This window comes from Rissa tridactyla, chromosome 14 (assembly GCF_028500815.1).
Source record: "Rissa tridactyla isolate bRisTri1 chromosome 14, bRisTri1.patW.cur.20221130, whole genome shotgun sequence".
Taxonomy (NCBI): Eukaryota; Metazoa; Chordata; class Aves; order Charadriiformes; family Laridae; genus Rissa; species Rissa tridactyla.
In genome coordinates, this window is record NC_071479.1 from 7,193,402 (window position 1) to 7,210,664 (window position 17,263).

General features: G+C 44.8%; 1 protein-coding gene across 8 annotated transcripts in view; it reads left to right on the top strand.

Moving 5' to 3' along the window:
- DNM1 (dynamin 1) overlaps positions 1-17,263 on the top strand; it is an 89,599-nt gene that overhangs the window by 53,643 nt on the left and 18,693 nt on the right. Inside the window, exons 15-22 of one of the 8 annotated variants that reach the window (XM_054220394.1) lie at positions 1,667-1,776; positions 2,403-2,514; positions 3,701-3,712; positions 4,964-5,134; positions 5,289-5,530; positions 5,933-6,151; positions 9,455-9,491; positions 13,732-15,803. In XM_054220394.1, the coding sequence (XP_054076369.1) occupies positions 1,667-1,776; positions 2,403-2,514; positions 3,701-3,712; positions 4,964-5,134; positions 5,289-5,530; positions 5,933-6,151; positions 9,455-9,476 (888 nt within the window). In that variant the 3' untranslated portion in view covers positions 9,477-9,491; positions 13,732-15,803. Of the gene's footprint in view, positions 1-1,666; positions 1,777-2,402; positions 2,515-3,700; positions 3,713-4,963; positions 5,135-5,288; positions 5,531-5,932; positions 6,152-9,454; positions 9,492-13,728; positions 15,804-17,263 lie in introns of those variants that run through there. The other 7 variants (XR_008469267.1, XR_008469268.1, XM_054220391.1 and 4 more) reach the window with 7 other exon arrangements.

The window sequence follows — 17,263 nt, forward strand, 5'->3', positions numbered from 1 at the left end:
ACTGATCTCTTCTATTTTCTAGATGCCAGCTTCCAAGATAATCTTGTTGCATAAATTTTGTAATGGACTGGTATAGTTTGATCTTTGGGTTATATCTGAACTGTGTAGTGTCTGGTATCCTTAGCAAACTCAAGTCAGTCTAACTGAAACTGAAGACGATGTTAGGCTGGATTTGCCATCCTCTGACAAAGCTGCTGAGCTCAAACACCCATCCTTATCTGCTGCTCTTCCCTGCCCCTCTTTTCTAACTCTTCAGGATCTCTGCTCACTGACCTTCTTTGTTTTCCTTCTTTGTTTTGTTGTTTCCAGCCAAGAAAGGTCCACAAACACACAAGATGCTCACAAGGGGATAGTCACACATGCGTGCTTCCACACAAAAGTATGCTCTTGTTTCTATTTCAGTCTTGGATAGCTGCATTCTGCCTTCTGGAGACCAGTGTGATGGCTCCCTCTCTTGTTATGTTGGGGTATAATACCCAGCTGGAACAGGATGTTCCAAATGGGGACCTTAAACCAAACTTGCTTCTTTTTTTGCTGTAGATCCAGATTTGAGATTAAGCAGGGAAAATGATTTCTGAGTCAGTTTCTGAACATAAATGTAAAAATTAAGATCAAGTTTGTTTGTTAAAAGATGGTACCTAGGGTCAGAAATGTTGAGGTTGGTATTTGGGTGCCTTGTTCTTTGTTTAGCTGGAGATGCCTCATAAGAACCAGACTGGAGGGTTGTGGGTGCAGTCACTCTGAAAAAACAGGTCCCTTCAAGCATTCTGAGCCTGGTCAATTGACCACTGAAATTTCAGACTCTGGTTTTTCACATTCACCAAGCAGTAAGCTGCCCATGTTGTTTGAACTTCTATACTCATTCAGAGATGAGACTTTCATTAATGAGCATAGTTACTTGATTATTTTTTTTCTCAACACGAAGCCTTCAGTTAACCTTATAGTGACCTGTATTATTGTAGCCAGACCTGCTCTTTGATCTTCTGATGCATATTTATTATTGCTTGATTAATACTTTAAGAGTTCGCAGTAACCAATAGAGTGTAGGACAGTGATAGGATGAAGTGAAAAAGTCCGCTTTTCTGAAGAGGTGAATTTAAGTTGATATAATCCCTAATTTCTGTGTCAAACCAGCTTCTCTATCATGTCTGGCTCTTCTTGAATGTGAATATAGGCTTGTAGTGATTAAAACACTGAGGTGGTGACTGTGGGGCTGTGAGGGCTACTTGCCCCCTCTCTGATCAGCAGCAGTGTTTCCTTCCACTAATGCTGTCCTGTGAGCAGTGGTATGAGGACCCTTTCCCAGGCAGACCAGCACTGGGCGTCAAGTGGCTGGTGAGGGTCTTGGTGCTGATTGACCCCTTGCTGGGAAGAGAAGACTTTCATGTTGATCACAACCTGGGGAATTGGGACAGCGCCATGCTGCCACCTGCTCCTGGAGGAGTTAATGGGGCAGGGTTGTTGAGGCACATCACAAAAGCAGTTGGGAATAACAAACTCTTGTTTCTAGAGGTCCCCTCTTCTCATAGACTTAAGAGACCAGAGGACCTGGGTTGAGAGTGCCTTGATGGTGATGTGGGGCTGTATTGCTGATAGACTCCCTCCTGCTGGTGGAGTAGAGGCTTTGTTGGAGCAGTGAGTGACTTGTTACTGATCCCCTTTTCAGGAGAAGGAGAAGAAGTATATGTTACCAGTGGATAACCTGAAGCTGCGAGATGTTGAGAAGGGGTTCATGTCCAGCAAGCACATCTTTGCTCTCTTCAACACTGAACAGAGGTATGCTCACATCTCAACATGCCAAGCTGTTGAAGCTTGGGACAGGATTTATGTAATATTAGGTAGGACGGAGTAGAGATAAGTGCATTGGGGTAGCTGTCCAGTAAAGATTTGTGTGTCCTTTAAGGATAGCCATTTTTGGAGGAGACGGGGGACTTTAAAAAGAAGTCTTACTTCATTCCTTCTGGTCTCACAGATGCGTGCCACTTTCTTCACCAGCGCATGGCCTGCAGCATGACCTTAGTCTTCAGCTATTTGATGTGGTTACCTGACTCTGGCTGTGGCTGGAGTATATATTTGTAATCAATGTTCTTAGTGAGTGAATAGGGAAAGCTACAGGAGATAGGGGACCCAGGCTGGCTGGAGGAGTCCAGCAGTGAGCAGAATTGAAAAGGGAATCTCTTTCAGGCCCTATTGAAACATGCAGTTGACTTGGGGTAATTAAACTTGCTCATAAAAAAAATTCATTTCCTTTCCCTTCTGCGGGGTCATCATGAGGGACTGCAGGGGACTAAGTGTCTCTGCCTTAAAGTGACAGGAAGATTCTCTGGTCATTGAAATCTGTCAAATATGGGCAAATGCCTGATTTGCAATAGAGAAGAATAAAATGTTTGTCTTCCTCTCAGGAATGTTTACAAGGACTACCGGCAGCTGGAGCTGGCCTGTGAGACCCAGGAGGAGGTGGATAGCTGGAAGGCTTCCTTCCTTCGTGCAGGAGTCTACCCAGAGCGTGTTGGGGTAAGCTACAGTGATAAAAATGGGATGCGAAGGAACACAACATGTATCATAAGAAGGATAGCTGCATCCTTATATGTTAAAAAAGTCTGTGAAGGTTTTGTCTCTTTCCTGAGCTGCAGATATTTTGGAACAAAAATTTAAGTTTTTGGTATGTTCTGGTGCTTCCTTTAAGGAAGGTTGGTATATAGAGTAGCTGTCAGCTTCAAAGGGCAGATAAAGTAGGCAAAGATTGCCTTGAAAAACCTTCTAGGTCTCTTGTTTTGTGGGCATTAAATTCCCAATATAAGGAGGACATTTAACTACCTGACTACTTGTTAGGAGCTTCCTAGCTTATTAGTAGTTGTTCTCCCATTCCTTCCCCCATCCAATTAGGAAGGAATGTTCTTTGAATTTTTCTTTTGCTTGGTAGATACCTTAATACGCTACTTTAGCAAGACCTCTTATCTCTTCCCTTAGCCTTGTCCCACAACATTCCCTGTCAGCATTATGCTCCGCTTTAAAAGCGCGTTCTAGAGAATTGTGGTATATGTTCCTGTTCAAAGCCTTCCTGTTCCTCTGTGAGAGGAAGCTGCTATAAATAGTTTTTCCATTAGAAAAGTGATAATTGCTTATCTGTTTGTATTTGTTGCTTCTAATAGACTTCTTGCATTCATCTTTCCTGTTACACTTGAAGATTGTGGTTTTTGCCTTAAAGCATTTCCTGACAAACTGATGTGATATTAAAAAAAGAGGATTAGGGACTGGACCTTAACAGTGTCATGACTTCAGATTGGCTTTAGACCAGGCTGAGCCTCTTAAACACATGCTCAAAAATGACATGTGCCACCTATTGGTGTGCAAATGGAGTGGTTTCACATAGGAACACTGATTGCTAGTTTGACTGTCTCAAAACCCTATGTAACTAATAACAAGTAGCCATTGTAGGTAAGTAAATCGCCCTTTGTTGCAAACAATATCATTTCCTTTGCAGAGTGTCCCATTTTGATTTTCAGTTTAGCTGAACAATTCACTTCTTCCTCTGCCAGGGTAATCTAGGTATTTACGTATTTTTAGTGGGATTGGTCTTTTGCTTGTTCAGTGCTATATGGGAATTTCTCCAAATTCTGAGACCAATTAAAAGTCATCTTTTATTTTTTGTCCCTTTTTGTTTTAATTTTTTCCACATATGCTCAAACTGGCCTGCCAGGACAAGGACAAAGTAAGTCTGACCGTCTCTGCCTGTGTTGCCCCCGGGCCTCTCACCAGATAGTTCTCTTTTGTTTTTTCCTTTTGTCACAGTTTCCTGAGAGGCATTTGCTGCTTCTCCCTCTTTGTACCTTCTGTTGGATTGCTGCTGTTTGTTTCTGTTCTTGAATTGAGTTTTCCTTTTTTCTTTTTATTTCTCCCTTTTTGTATGATTTCTGAATCTTGATGCAAACTTATTTTGGGGGGGGTTGACCCTCATTTTTTTTTTTAAGTTGTCCTTTGACATCCACTGCCTTTACTTTGTTCCTCACTGACACCTTGCATTCCTTCATTATGTAAGATCTTCCTAGGAAAAGCTCAAATGAACAAAAGACTGCCATTTCTCATATATCTGTTTCCCAAAACAAAATATAAGTAGTTTCCTACACTGCTGCAAATCCTTCAGACTGGCATGATTTAAAAGAAAGACTTTTCTTTATAAAATCAAGGGGATTTTTAAATAAGCATTGAGAAAGACAGCAGTCTTTCATGCTTTGCTGCTTTGATCCTAAAGAACCTTGGTGATTGGTTGCTGTCAAACGGCACAGTCTGGGTTTTACCTTGCAGAAAGCTAAACAGTGAGTTTCAGGCAGACAAAGAGCTTCATCTGCTTAGTGTGGAAGAAAAGATAATTATGACTTACAGCGTAGGATTTGCAGTTAAAGTGATCAGGAAAGTTTTCTAGGTTATTCCATCTACTTGTGGTGTGACTGAGGTGAGTAGTTGTTTCACCTCTCTGTATCTGTTTTCTCATTTGTATAATGAGGATAAAGATGCAGTGTTGGAGAGCCTGTGAGGCTTAATTTATGGTAAGTGATTCTCAAGTCTAAACTGAATCTGAGCATGGAAAAGCCAGCTCAAATGTAGAACCTTTCAGGAAGCTATAAATATTAAAAGTGAAAAAAAGCTGTATTAAAAATACAGCTTTGAGTATTCACTAGAGCCATAACCTGTGAAAGCTGGTTGTGAGTCCCCGTTGCCTTTCACTTTTGTGTAGTAACTTCCTACTAAGAGAGCAGCTTTATTGTCAAAGCTCCTCAGATCTGAGCTGGAGAAGTCTGTACAAGGTGAGCTGTGCATTGTCAATCACAGCTCAGTGTAAGTTTAAATAATTTTTATTGCATGCGCTTCCTGCGTGTTCCCTTATTTTCTTCTCTTAGCGCTCTCATGAAAAGCTAATTATGTATTACATTTGAAGAACCAATCTGTCTCCTTTTCTCTGCAGGCCAGTGAGGCGGAGGAGAATGGATCAGACAGTTTCATGCACTCCATGGACCCTCAGCTGGAGAGACAAGTAGAAACAATCAGGAACCTGGTGGATTCCTACATGGCAATTGTCAACAAAACCATCAGAGACCTCATGCCGAAGACAATCATGCACCTCATGATAAACAATGTACTTATCACGCAGAGGTGGGGAGACATAGGGAGGGAGAGAGAAAGAGTGAACGAAAACTGAAGGCAGCTTGAAAGGAGGAAGAGATGGGGACAAAATGGAGTGTTTTGGGGAAGACAGTGGAAATTGATTCCCTCTTTATGCTCCTTTGCAGACCAAGGACTTTATCCATTCGGAGTTGCTGGCAAACCTCTACTCCTGTGGTGACCAAAATACGCTGATGGAGGAATCGGCAGAGCAGGCCCAGCGACGTGACGAAATGCTGCGCATGTACCATGCCCTGAAAGAGGCCCTCAACATCATCGGGGACATCAACACCAGCACTATCAGCACCCCTATGCCCCCACCGGTGGACGACTCTTGGCTGCAGGTGCAGAGCGTACCATCTGGACGCAGGTACCAGAGGCTCAGGGGGAGAGCCCCACAGACCTGCCTGATGCCTCTTCAGTGGCTAGCTGGGGCCTCCTACTGAGACAGGGAGTCCTCTTCCCCTCTTCTCCCTGTGGATGAAGAGTTCTGGGTATTTGTGTTGGGAGGCTCCTAGGCCGTGAAAGATATGTAGGGCTGCTACATCTTCACAGGGGATGTGGAGGTTTCTAAACCCTAAGGTGAGATAGGGCCTGAAGTAGCTTTGAAGGCAACCTGAAGCCTGGCGTGGCCCTTGAAAGCCGAAGGGTGGTGTGTAAAGTGACATGAAACTAAAGAAGGAACACTGAAGGCAGCATATGGGGACCTGATGGTGACACAGAGGGATCCCAGACCTGTTGTTGCAGTTGAATGTCTCCGTTTGTTTGCCAGGTCTCCTACGTCCAGCCCCACGCCACAGAGGAGAGCTCCCGCTGTTCCACCCACCAGACCTGGGTCTCGAGGCCCAGCTCCTGGGCCACCTCCTGCTGGTGGGTCCACGCTGGGTGGTGCCCCCCCTGTGCCCTCCAGGCCAGGTGCCTCTCCTGATCCCTTTGGGCCCCCACCTCAGGTTCCTTCTCGGCCTAATCGCGCTCCTCCTGGTGTTCCCAGGTAAGTCCTGAAACGCTGTTCCACACAGGTGGGATATGTCCAATTTTAGGGTAGCGGCCCTGACAGCATTTAGTCTGCCTGGGCCATGGAAGGAGGGCGGAGTGCATGGTGTGTGTACAGTCTTTTGACTATTGGAATTGGGTCCCTAGGCAGGAGCATCGTTGTCCACTGATATTTCATTGTACAGATGAGGCAATGCCAACACAGCTCTTGGGAACAGACGGGCAGCCTCTTCTCTGCACAAAACTCTGTTTTGGGGGAAGAGGACCTTGTACCCTAGGGCTTTATTAAAGCAATTGTACCAATGCCTGTGCGCACAAGTAGGAGGTGGTCACCAGAAAAATCACAGGACTGGAGTGATAGTACACCTTTCAAGGCAGCTCCCCTCTGCGTAGGGCTTCCCAAAGTCTGAAGCTGCCCCTTTTCTCATGGCCCAGAGTTTTCCAGTGTGAGTTGGAGACACCTTCACCTAAGCTGTTCAGATGCTTTTTTACTAGGAGACTCTTGCAATATCACTGTCAGGGAGATGGATTATTTTTTTAGGCATTTTTGTTGCTTCTGTAGTTAACTTGAACACTTTTCCAGTCTAGAGGGTTCAAATCACACAGCTTTGTTTTCCCATTAGAAAATTTAATTCCTTTCCTCTTCAGTCACTTCAAACACACTTCAACGTAGTAATAAGGGATTATCCCCTGTGCAGCTAAGCGCATGTTCCTGAGCAGGACTTAGGAAACGGTGTGGAACCAGGAATGCTTTTTATGCTAGGTACTTGGCCTCTGTGTGAGGAAGAGAAGGTAATTGCAGAGTAAAGAATGAACACAACCAGGCACTCCTCAATGACATGCCAGAGGAAACACTTCCCTTGTGGAAAATACCTCCTCTCCAGTGGGTGCTGGTGGCACGTATCTGAAGCTTTGCCATTTTCTCTGGAAACACCCAGCCTGTCAGTGGGTGGTGATGGTATATGGCAGAGGCGGTTCAGTCTTCCTCCTGTGGTAGTGCCCCAGCTCATACTTGGGGCTGCCTGTTTGGAGGGGAAGTGTTCTCTGCCAGGCTGTATCCCGCCCGCAGATGGATGAGTCCAAAGTTTGTAGACCAGTTTCTGACTCTGGTGTGTGCAAATGGTTTTACTTTCTTGGTGCCTCTGCCCCAGTCCTTCCTATGCACCTCGATGCATCTCACACAGTAACTTGTCCACACGTGGCTCAGTGTTGCCGCAGGGACTGCAGTCCTGCTGGTGGCACCTATGGATGTCAGCATGCTTCTGCTGTGTATTTTGGCTCTTGCTTTTTGTGACCCTGCTTTTCCATGTACTGTTACTTTGTGGTTTTGTTTTTAGTATACTTATGCTTCTTTCTGTCTCCATCTTTCTTCTTTCACTCAGTTTCATTTCTTCACTCATGAAAAATATTCTATATACCTGATCATCGTGATAGGATTTCCCAAACGGGCTGAAATGAATTGGCCTTTTTTGAAGAAATCTGTCATAGCCTATCTTGATGGGGTTTCTGCCTTGTGCATGAGGTAGAAAGGTTTAGGAGGGAGTTAGGGAAACAGCACTGGAGCAGAGGAAGAAGGTGTTTCATACTTAACCAAGCAATCCCTTGCTTTAGAAGGAGAGATGGTAGGTTGGATTGCATGCTACTGACTATCCTGATCTGGAGTTGAGAATGTAATTCCAGAAGCTGTGAAGTGATGCTCATTCTCTGATCCCCCTCTCTGATTCTTCCAGTTGTTCATAGACTCCTCCGGATCCTGATACCAGCTTGTCATTTGAGTTCACTGATGAATGGAGAATTTCCAATGACAAGGGACTCTTTCTCTTCCTCTCCTGTATATAGAATAAGAATGTTCCCTGCTAGCACTTGGACTCGGGTCCTTCTGCCATGGGTGAACGAATGCCATCTCCATTGTTGCTTTTTTAATACCCATCTCTTCCCTTGCTAACCGGGCTACACTATTGTGTGTGTGTGTGAGGAACGCAATTGTATGTGGCATGAGTGGGCTTTGCTGTAGGAGTTGGTGTTACGCAGTGAAGTGGAAGTGCATGGTGGTGGCTGGATGTATTTTATGTGCGTGTGCACACTGATGCCCATGTAGAAGTTTAGCAGTTTGTGCCTCCAGTTTGTGTGGAGCTTCTGGTTTTATGGATGATAAACTTAAAGACAAGTGTTGCTCCAATTCTCTTTATGTTCTATAAACGTAATTGTATAGACACATGCTTTCATGTATAAATACCACGTGGTCCATTTCCTTACACAGGAAGGTTTTCCTGCGTATAATTAAGTACACTTAAAAAAAAGACTGACTTACCATCCTGCTTCTGTACTTAGCATTTATTCAGTCTACTGTGGAAGTTTGTATTGCCAAATACATGCCTTTGGGAGCAGAAAGCTACAAACAATATAAGGTCTTACCTGTGTGCAATGAAGGGCTGCATTTGGACTATATGCCTATTGGAGCTATGTGGGAGATTTGCTCTGGGAAAGAAAACTATGAAGATGTTCCTCCAGGTATTTAGTATCTTTGGTTTAAAATAGTTTGATAAACAGTAGGTGAAAAAGCTCAGGCAAGCTCAAAGGAGAAATAAGAAAGTTTAAGTGAGAATGATTTAACTATCAGAAAAAACTGTTGAAGGCATTAATGGGTTCTCTGATCTTTGGTACATCTAAGGAAAAAGATGCAAATGATCAGCGTCACTGTAAGCATAACTTCACACAGCTTTGTGACTTTAATTATTCAGGAGGTCAGAGTAGCTGATTTCATGATTCGTGACCTTCAAAATGTAAGTCTTCACCTGCATCTTCCCTTTGTGGGTAGTGCTCAGGACTGCATGTTATCTCCCTCTTTCCTGAGCTGCTTGTTTCAACTCTAGCATTTAATGTGGTCAGAAGGTAGGAATAATCCTCAGTGAGAGACACATCAAGCCACCTGTGCCCACTGGTGGGTGCTGAGACCTAGGTGTACTATGGTTCAGCAGGTATGAACATCAGCCTGGATGTAAGAGTGGACTTGCTGTGCGAGTGAGCAATGGCCAGTAGGTATGTGAGCAGATAGACGGCTTTTGATGTACCCCTGTGCACTAGTGTGTGCAAAGATGAGGGTGTGATTGTGTGTGCGGAGTCCTGCGTGGTGGAGTGCAGCCCTGCCCAGCAGTTGCACGTTCGTGCTGTGTTCTGGAGAGGGACATGCAAACGTGTGTCTGTGCAAGCGCATGTGTCTCTGTTCCACCTTCCTGACAGTCTGTGTGGCCTCTGCCTTGAACTGTCTGAACTGCCATGTTGATTTCATGTTGTCTTTCAGAATCACTATCAGTGACCCCTGAGGACTGGCAGCCACGGTACGTTTTGCACTCTCCCTGCAATGCATGAGTCATTGTGTCCCCATCCTCCATCACTTTGCTCTGCAGCTCACCTCTGCTGCCTAGTTCTTGTATTAGTAACAGAGTCCCTCGTCCAATGAATTACCTCTGCCAGGATCTCATAAAGGGAGGAGTCTTGAACAGAAAAACTGGCTGATCAGAGATGGAGCAGCTGCTTGAGCTGCAGGAGCTGGGAAAGCCTCTGTACCTGACTTAAGGTTACAAGAGGACTATTTCTCTGCTTCAGATAGAGGAGGTGGGATGGGGGAATGAGGTCTGTCAACAAGGTCTAAACTGTGTGTGTCTCTCATTTGGCTTATATCCACACTGACTGGGAGATCAGCTGAACGAACTGTTTTGATTTGGTTTGTCAACTCTGTTAGGATCAAGATAGAATCTCAGGGAGTTGTTAGTTCAGACTCCTCTTCTTACAGTCAAATGTCTGGCTGGAGAAGTGCTCCCATCCTCAACCGTGTCCCTAGTGCTCATGGAAGGCAGAAGGAGTTTGGGCTGTGAATGTCAGGACTTCCATGTTTGAGTGCAGGATAACTCCGACATTGAATGTTCCCTGTTATCCTTGTGTCCATCATTACAGTTAGAAGTGAACTCCCTTTGCTTGTTCTCCACTTGACCCTTTACTGTCTAGATTACTCTTCTGCATCCATTCAAACTGCCTCCTCTCCTCTGCCTTCCGCCCCTGTGAGAGGAAGGGTTTAGTGACCTGGTTCCCCCCCAAACACTCTGCCCTGAGCTCCTGCCTGTTCCCCTTTCCTATCTCTCCCTGCGTTTTGCAGCATTGTGCTTGTTCAGTGATGTAGCAGGGTATTGGGGCAGGCTCGTACTGTGCTGGCCTGATAACTCTTCTTTGTCCAGTTAATGCTGAGGGTGGGGGTGTGAAAAGGGAGATCTGGCAAATTCTCCTGAGTCTTTTTCCTGGGAACTTCCAGCCTTTATTGACAAAGGGGTAGATAGGGCAGAATGGGGCAGGTGTGCGTGTCTTGGGCCCTTCCTCCCTTTCTCTGTGGATGTTGTTTCTTGAAGTGAAAGGTCTGACTGAGAGGAGTGGAGCAGCAGCTCCTGCAGCTTCCCTTGCTGCTGGCTGTGGCAGAGAGAGCTGAAGGCGTGTGTGTGCTGAAGTCCTAGGTTAAGAATAGCATGAGTTCAAGCCCCTGTTCCAGGGCAGGGAAGGTCACAGCTAGCCCACATCTTGCAGCAAATGGTGTCTGTTACTGCTGCATGTAACTGCAGTTAGAGCTGAGAGGTGCCACATTGCATCAAACCAATGCAGTGATTGTTCAGTGATTGACATGTTCTTTGAGGACGTCATCCGTCAGCCCTCCCTCACTGATGACATACTGCAGAGATGTTGGAGCAATCAGCAGTTTCCTCCAATACTCTGCCTACTGCAGACATCCCTGACAGCCCGAGAGACGCGCATCTTGGTGAACAACCTCAGGAAGGAGGCTCGCTGTTGTCTGTACCTCATTCTGGGACTCGCTGTTATGGGGCATTCTGGTCTTAATCTGGCATAAAGAGCACCAAGGAAATAAAAATTAAAAACCAAAACACCACCAAAAAGCAAACAACCCAAAAAACCCCACGCCAAACCTTTTGCAGACCAAGGGAATAAATGTAGTGTTTTACCATCTCTGTTAGGTAACATCAGCAGAAGTCTCTATTAGCCTTTTGGTTTCTAGGTATGATTAGCTCCGTGTTGCAGTCTGGGTATGGCTTGAAAGATGGACTTCAATGGACATGACAGTCAGTGTAACCGGTCTCCTCGGGGATCCTGCTTACTCAGAGCTTGCTTCCCGTGTACTGGAGACTGCCACAGGGTTCCCTGTGAGCAAAACTTTGTTCCTTGTCCTTACAGAGGAAAGTGACTTTTCAGTGATGTAAAAGGCCTTGGCTAGTAATCTAGTAAGACAGACTGAAGCAGCATTTTTGGGGTAAATGTTGCCTGAGAGACTTCTCTGTCCCTTTTTGTGTTGGGAAACAGCTTTCAGCCTTCTGTAACCTTACAGGCAGATTCTGCAAGTGTCTCCAGAAAACCTGAGCAGAGACAAAATCTATAACTTTAAAAAGTGACTGCCCCTCCCTCTAAAATTCTCTGAGTGATGAGAGAAATAAGTGTCTGCAAAAATCAATCATAGTACGTTACAAAGAAACAGCCCATCTACTTGAAAATTATTTGTGCTCCTTTCAGCCCTATTTATTTTGGTAGGGTCAAGTGGCCTCTCTTGCCAGAACACATCACATAGTCCAGTGACTTCAAGCGTCCTTTTCATGTAAATACACAGAGGCTGTCAGCACAACCTGTCCAAACTCCTGAAATGCAAAAAGTCCTTCAAGCTTCTCAAAAGAATGCCTTCTAACACATGTGACAACGCAGCAGCATCTCGCTAAAGGCTGAGCTGAAGTTTCGTAAGGTTTTAATTGAAGTGCTATTACTGTCCCAGTGACGGTAGTAGCCATCGAATGGTTGCCATGGCTGCACTTACACCATCAGCACCCTTTGGAGGTAATGCACAGATCCCACATGATGCTCATGAAGCTCGGGGTCATAGATTCCCCAGCTGTAACATCTCATTGCAATTTTTTCTTCTGGGAGATAATATTATTTCAGCATCCTTCCAAGGTGGTTGTCATTTCCAGGTTAGCTCAATGCCATCATTATTTGCTGTACAGAAACAGCGATTTGATTGGCATGCTGACAATGGGGTCTTGCAGTCCCCACTGACACTTTCAGTCAAGGAAATAACATTTGGAAATGTTTTACTGTCTGAAGCTTTTTTATGTATCATTTCCCAAGGCAAGGAACAAGTGGTTGTAATTGTTCTGAGATCTGGGGCTTAATAGACATGGAGCAATAAATTCTGCTGAGGTCTAATAAACAGGACTGTAGAGTTGCTCTGGTTCATTTGCTAAGATTGCTTGCCCCGGTTTATGGGAGTATAGCTCCTCTGGTACCAGTATGATTACAGACTTGCACTCAGTGCAAAACAAAGACTTCCCTACCTGGGAAAATTGTAGCGGTACAAATATTCTCCTCTCCCCTTTCCTCATCCCCTGTGTTGGGGGCGGGGGGGGCTTCATTTCCAGCAGTCAGTTGATTCTCTGTAATCTAAATTAAAGCTTGTCAGTGGGGAATTGTTCAGTCATTGATTCTGTGACGCCTGGTTCTGTACGATGAGTGCAAACACTTTCTCTCTACTTGGTCTGCATCCTGTTGGGCTTGCTCTTTGCATTTCAGGCAGTTTGGACTGTAAAACTACTCTGGCTTGGTACTGAACAATTTAGTTACCATAATGATACCCCATCATGATGCTGTTTAGGTTGCAGACACTGCAGGGAGCAAGCTTTAAAAGAAAAACAAATTGGACTTGCTGAACACTTTTTTTTTTTATTATTGTAGACTTCTTAAAGCCTGTAGTCTGAGTCTGAAGTGGTCTTTCAAGTAATGAGTTGAGAGAGAGGGCAAGGGTGTTGTTTTGTCTTTTGACTGTTTTCCCCCCAGTGATTTACAGGAAGGAGATGCTAGAACTCTTAATCCATGCAGAGGGCGAACACTTAAGTTGCTGCCCACTTACGTAGCTGAAGTACCAGCAATGGAGCTGAAACAGAATGGAGTAGCAATGGCCAGAGTTCCTTTTATTGAAGTAGAAGCTGCATTTGCTGAGCACCAGAACTAGAGAACTGAAAGCAGCAAGCTTGCCCCTAACATCAAAGATCAGGATCCTGTATTGGAATAGGGAATCTCAGGCTTGCAGTAGCCTCGAGGGCAGGGGAAGAAGGTGCTCCTCCAAACCAGGCAAGAGCCTCTGACAGCAGCGCGTCTCAGAGGACCCCATCCATGCTGTGTGACTGTCATGTGCTTGATACAGGAGCTCACTGTTGTTCATGCTTCTCAACTCTCATTCCAGAGCCAGAGCACTCACTGGCAATAAATCTCTGCACTTCCAAATTTCAGATGGAAAGCAAAACTGGCTGTCCAGTGGATTGCTTTACTGGTGATCCGTGCTGTGCAGAAAAGCCAGTGCGAGGCCTAATAAAACCCGTAAGTCTCCTCTGTGGAGTCGCAGTCTGGTAGTTTGTGCCTCAAGTTTTATTCTCTTGCTGGCTCAGACGAGGTGGAGAAGCATGTGTGATTGTGACTGCGATTGCTGTGCTAACCACGGTGTGTGTTCTCTTGTTTTTGTTTTCTGCTTTTTCACAGCAGAAGGGGCCCCGCCTCACCTACTCGACCTACCATAATCCGACCGGCTGAACCGTCCCTCTTAGATTTATAACTCGAGGCTGTAGACAGCTGGCGACGAATGCCGTGCTGGCGGCTTCCCCATTCCACCCTCCCTTCCACAGCCACAGTCACTCCTCTCATCCATCCCACATCTCTGCCTCCCACCACCCCTTCCTGGTGTGTCGTAAAGCACTTAGCCTAGTGATCGAGCTCTTCGTCTCCACTCGTGCGTCCTGTATTGCTTTGTGAGCGTAGAGTAGCCTTCATTCAGTGGCATGGATCCCTGAAGTACACAGGCTCCTTGGAGATATCAGCCGCAGGGATGTCCTTAAGTCCCAGTGGTGGCTGTCCGTCCAGTTATTTCATCTGCCTGGTCTAGCCTGGATAAGTGTCCTGCCTGCATCGGTTAGCCGTAGCACCTAGGACTGATCTGTAGCTATTTTCTTTTCTTGTAGTTAAGAAGACAAAAGTGTGACTTAGAAGAAAAATACTGTCAAAACATGTGACACCGTTAGGAACAGATTAAATGTCCTGTGTATTAGTTTGACTTCTAAGGTGCAAAAATTCATGTTGGGAACAGTGCAATCAACCTTCTATCCAAGTGAGGCAGGGAGATCCAGAAGGGGGGAACTCAATGGAGCGGCATAGTCCTGCTAGAGTGAAGTCTGAGATAGCGCACACACCTCCGCGTGCAGGGAGCACGTGGACCTGCTCGCACGCAGCTCCCCAAAAGAGCCGGGGGAATCCTGCTGGTGACGCGCTGGCTCCTGCCAGCAGTTCTCTTGCATCATCATTTTTGGCTGACTTTCCTGAAGCCAGCAGGGAGAGGGGAATAGATACGCTGCTCCCCACTTGCAAATGGACAACCAAATGTTTTCAGGGAGTTTGCTGTGTAATGTTTTGTTGAAAATATTTCTGCTTTGAATAAGCACATCTTCCAGTGTTTTTTGGGTACTGTGGTGACTTCTTCCGTAGCCTTTTCTTCTTGCATGTGGATGGTACGTGTTTGGGGAAACTTGTAACCGTTGTTGATCGCAGCTCATCTTAAGGTTTGATTTTTACTTTTCATGCTACGTGTATTAACAAAAAAAAAAAAGACTTGAGAATTAAAAAATATATCAACCCTGTTCATCTCAGATGTCATGTCTCTACCAGAGCTAAATGAGCCACCTGTGTCACAGGCTTTCAACCAGGCCTGATTCAGGTTTAAGTTATCTTACTTCAGTGCTATTGCTCTTAATTTCTGTTGTGGATCCTCTATTGTTCTGATGCTGGTTTCTTTCCATATTTTAACTATTGTTTTACTACTTCTCCCCCTTTTCCTTCCCTTCCCCTTTTTCCTTTTTTCTTTGTTTTTCTTGTCTTTAAACTCCAGCCGGCCGGGTAAGGCCAGTCCCTCCCGCCCGGAGAGCCCAAAACCACCATTTGACATGTAGGCCTGCTCCCTCTGAGACTCTTTGCCTGCCTCTTAGCTGTTCTGTCCTGGAATGGTCTGACTCCAATCTCACACATGGCTTGTTCTGTTTGTATTTTGTGACACACACATATCAAATGTGATTGTAGTGAAACTGTTTTGTTGTGTTTGTTTTTTTTTCTCTCTTCCCAGCTGCTTAAAGGAGTTAAACAAGTATATTGTAGTAATGAGAAACATATCTTTACTGTTATAAATATCTATAAATATATATATATATAAGATGAAAAATCTATATATGTCCAGGTGTTTAAAGCCATTTGTGCTTCCATGTGGATATTAGGAAATACTTAAGTAGGGAAAGAATATCTATATACATACACACACATATATATATACACACACACACATCCAAAAAGTTAACCAAATCCTGGTGTTGAGTTTTTGAGCTGATTGTTAAATTCTCTGCTGTGTGCAGTTGGGTTGTTGTATTACCCCAGACTTGTGGGTGAACCGTCTCAGTGCTGGTAGTAGCTGTGATGCAGTTTGTGATCTACCTGTCACTCTTGTTTATTGGATGAAATAAACTATCATTTCTGTATAATGAAGGTCTCCATGACTAGAATAAAACCATCTCTCTTTCTCTCGCTCTTTCTCTCGCGCTTTCTCTGGGTGATTTTCAAGCTGTGCTTAATTATAACCTAATCTTTTCATCCCATAGAGCTTAAAAAACTATACATGCAAGCAGGTGCTGTCACTAATAGGGAAGGTGGAACAGATCTGCATCAACAGTGGTGTCCAGGAGCTGCAGTAGAATTAAAAGCTTTTGTCAGATGCTGAAGGTGTAAAGGAAAACACATGGAGGTGCTTCAGTGACTGGACACAGAGAAGGTGGGAGTTTTGCACATAAAACTGCTTGGTCCTTAAAAAGGTATTTTTGCCTAGGCTGTTTGTGGAACGCAGCAAGTGAGCGTTTCTCTGTCAAGCAGTGTCTTTTAGGCCTGTATCTGAAGTGCAGTCTAACCACAGTCTAGCGCATGTGGCCAGCTCTTACTTGGGAGCTGCTTTTAGGCTCCCCCAGTATAAACTGGGTAAACTTGTTCCTACTGTCTCCATGCCAAAACTGTAAGTGCTGCGGGTCTCGGATCATGGTCGCTGCTTCTTACACTGACAACCATGTTTCTGCGTAATTCCTGAATTTAGCACTGTCATCCCAATGATTGCAACAGATTCCGTAATCCCCTGTGTAATGGGGCTCTAGTGTTACTTCTGCAGGAAGAGAGCAGGCACTGGGGTTGCTGATTAACATCACTGTATGATTGATGCCTGATGTAGCCCCAAGTGCTCTTTGGTACTGCCGGCTGTGCTACTTGTGGAATCTCCCAACTACCCCCTAGTAAGACTTTAATACGCTAAAAAGCTCCTTGAAGATTTTATTAATAGTAGATACAGGTGTGGGTTGAGTGAGTAGATTAGATCTCTAGTGCTGCTTTCCTATGTGTGTTCTGTCTCCATCTTGCATATTTTTATGGGTTGTAACTGCAGCTTGTATGCAACTTGAGGCAATAACCCTTGCTTACCCTACCCTGTCCTATTTTTTTTTCCCCACCTACCCTGCCCAAGCAAGATAAACTCCTGTCTACTGATCTACAGTAGATCTACTGCCTTATCAAACAATGTGTCCTCTTCCCAGCATAACAGCTGTTTCCTGTTGTTTGGTGCTTCTCGCTTTTAAGAAGCATTTTTCTACCTTTCCTCAAATCAGAGGTAGTTGAGTTGCTCCATTTTCAAGCTGTTGTGTGGCAGTAGTTCCTGCTCTGAGTGCACTCAAAGTAAAGGTGGTGTCAGGGAAACACTCCTAAAGGGAACACAGTGTAAAATGAATCTGATGAGGATCTGGATGTGAAATGCTAGCCAAGAGAAACATCTCAGGCTTGTCATCAGCCTGTCTACAGGAAAACATTCATGAAAGCTAAGTGAAAAGGGCATCCATGCTGGGGCAGGTGTTTTTAATAAAGAATTCATTCTTCACTTTTTTTCCTGGCCAGATTTCAAGGTGATCTGAACCAAAGAAATACATCTAGTCAGTGCCCATCTGAATAA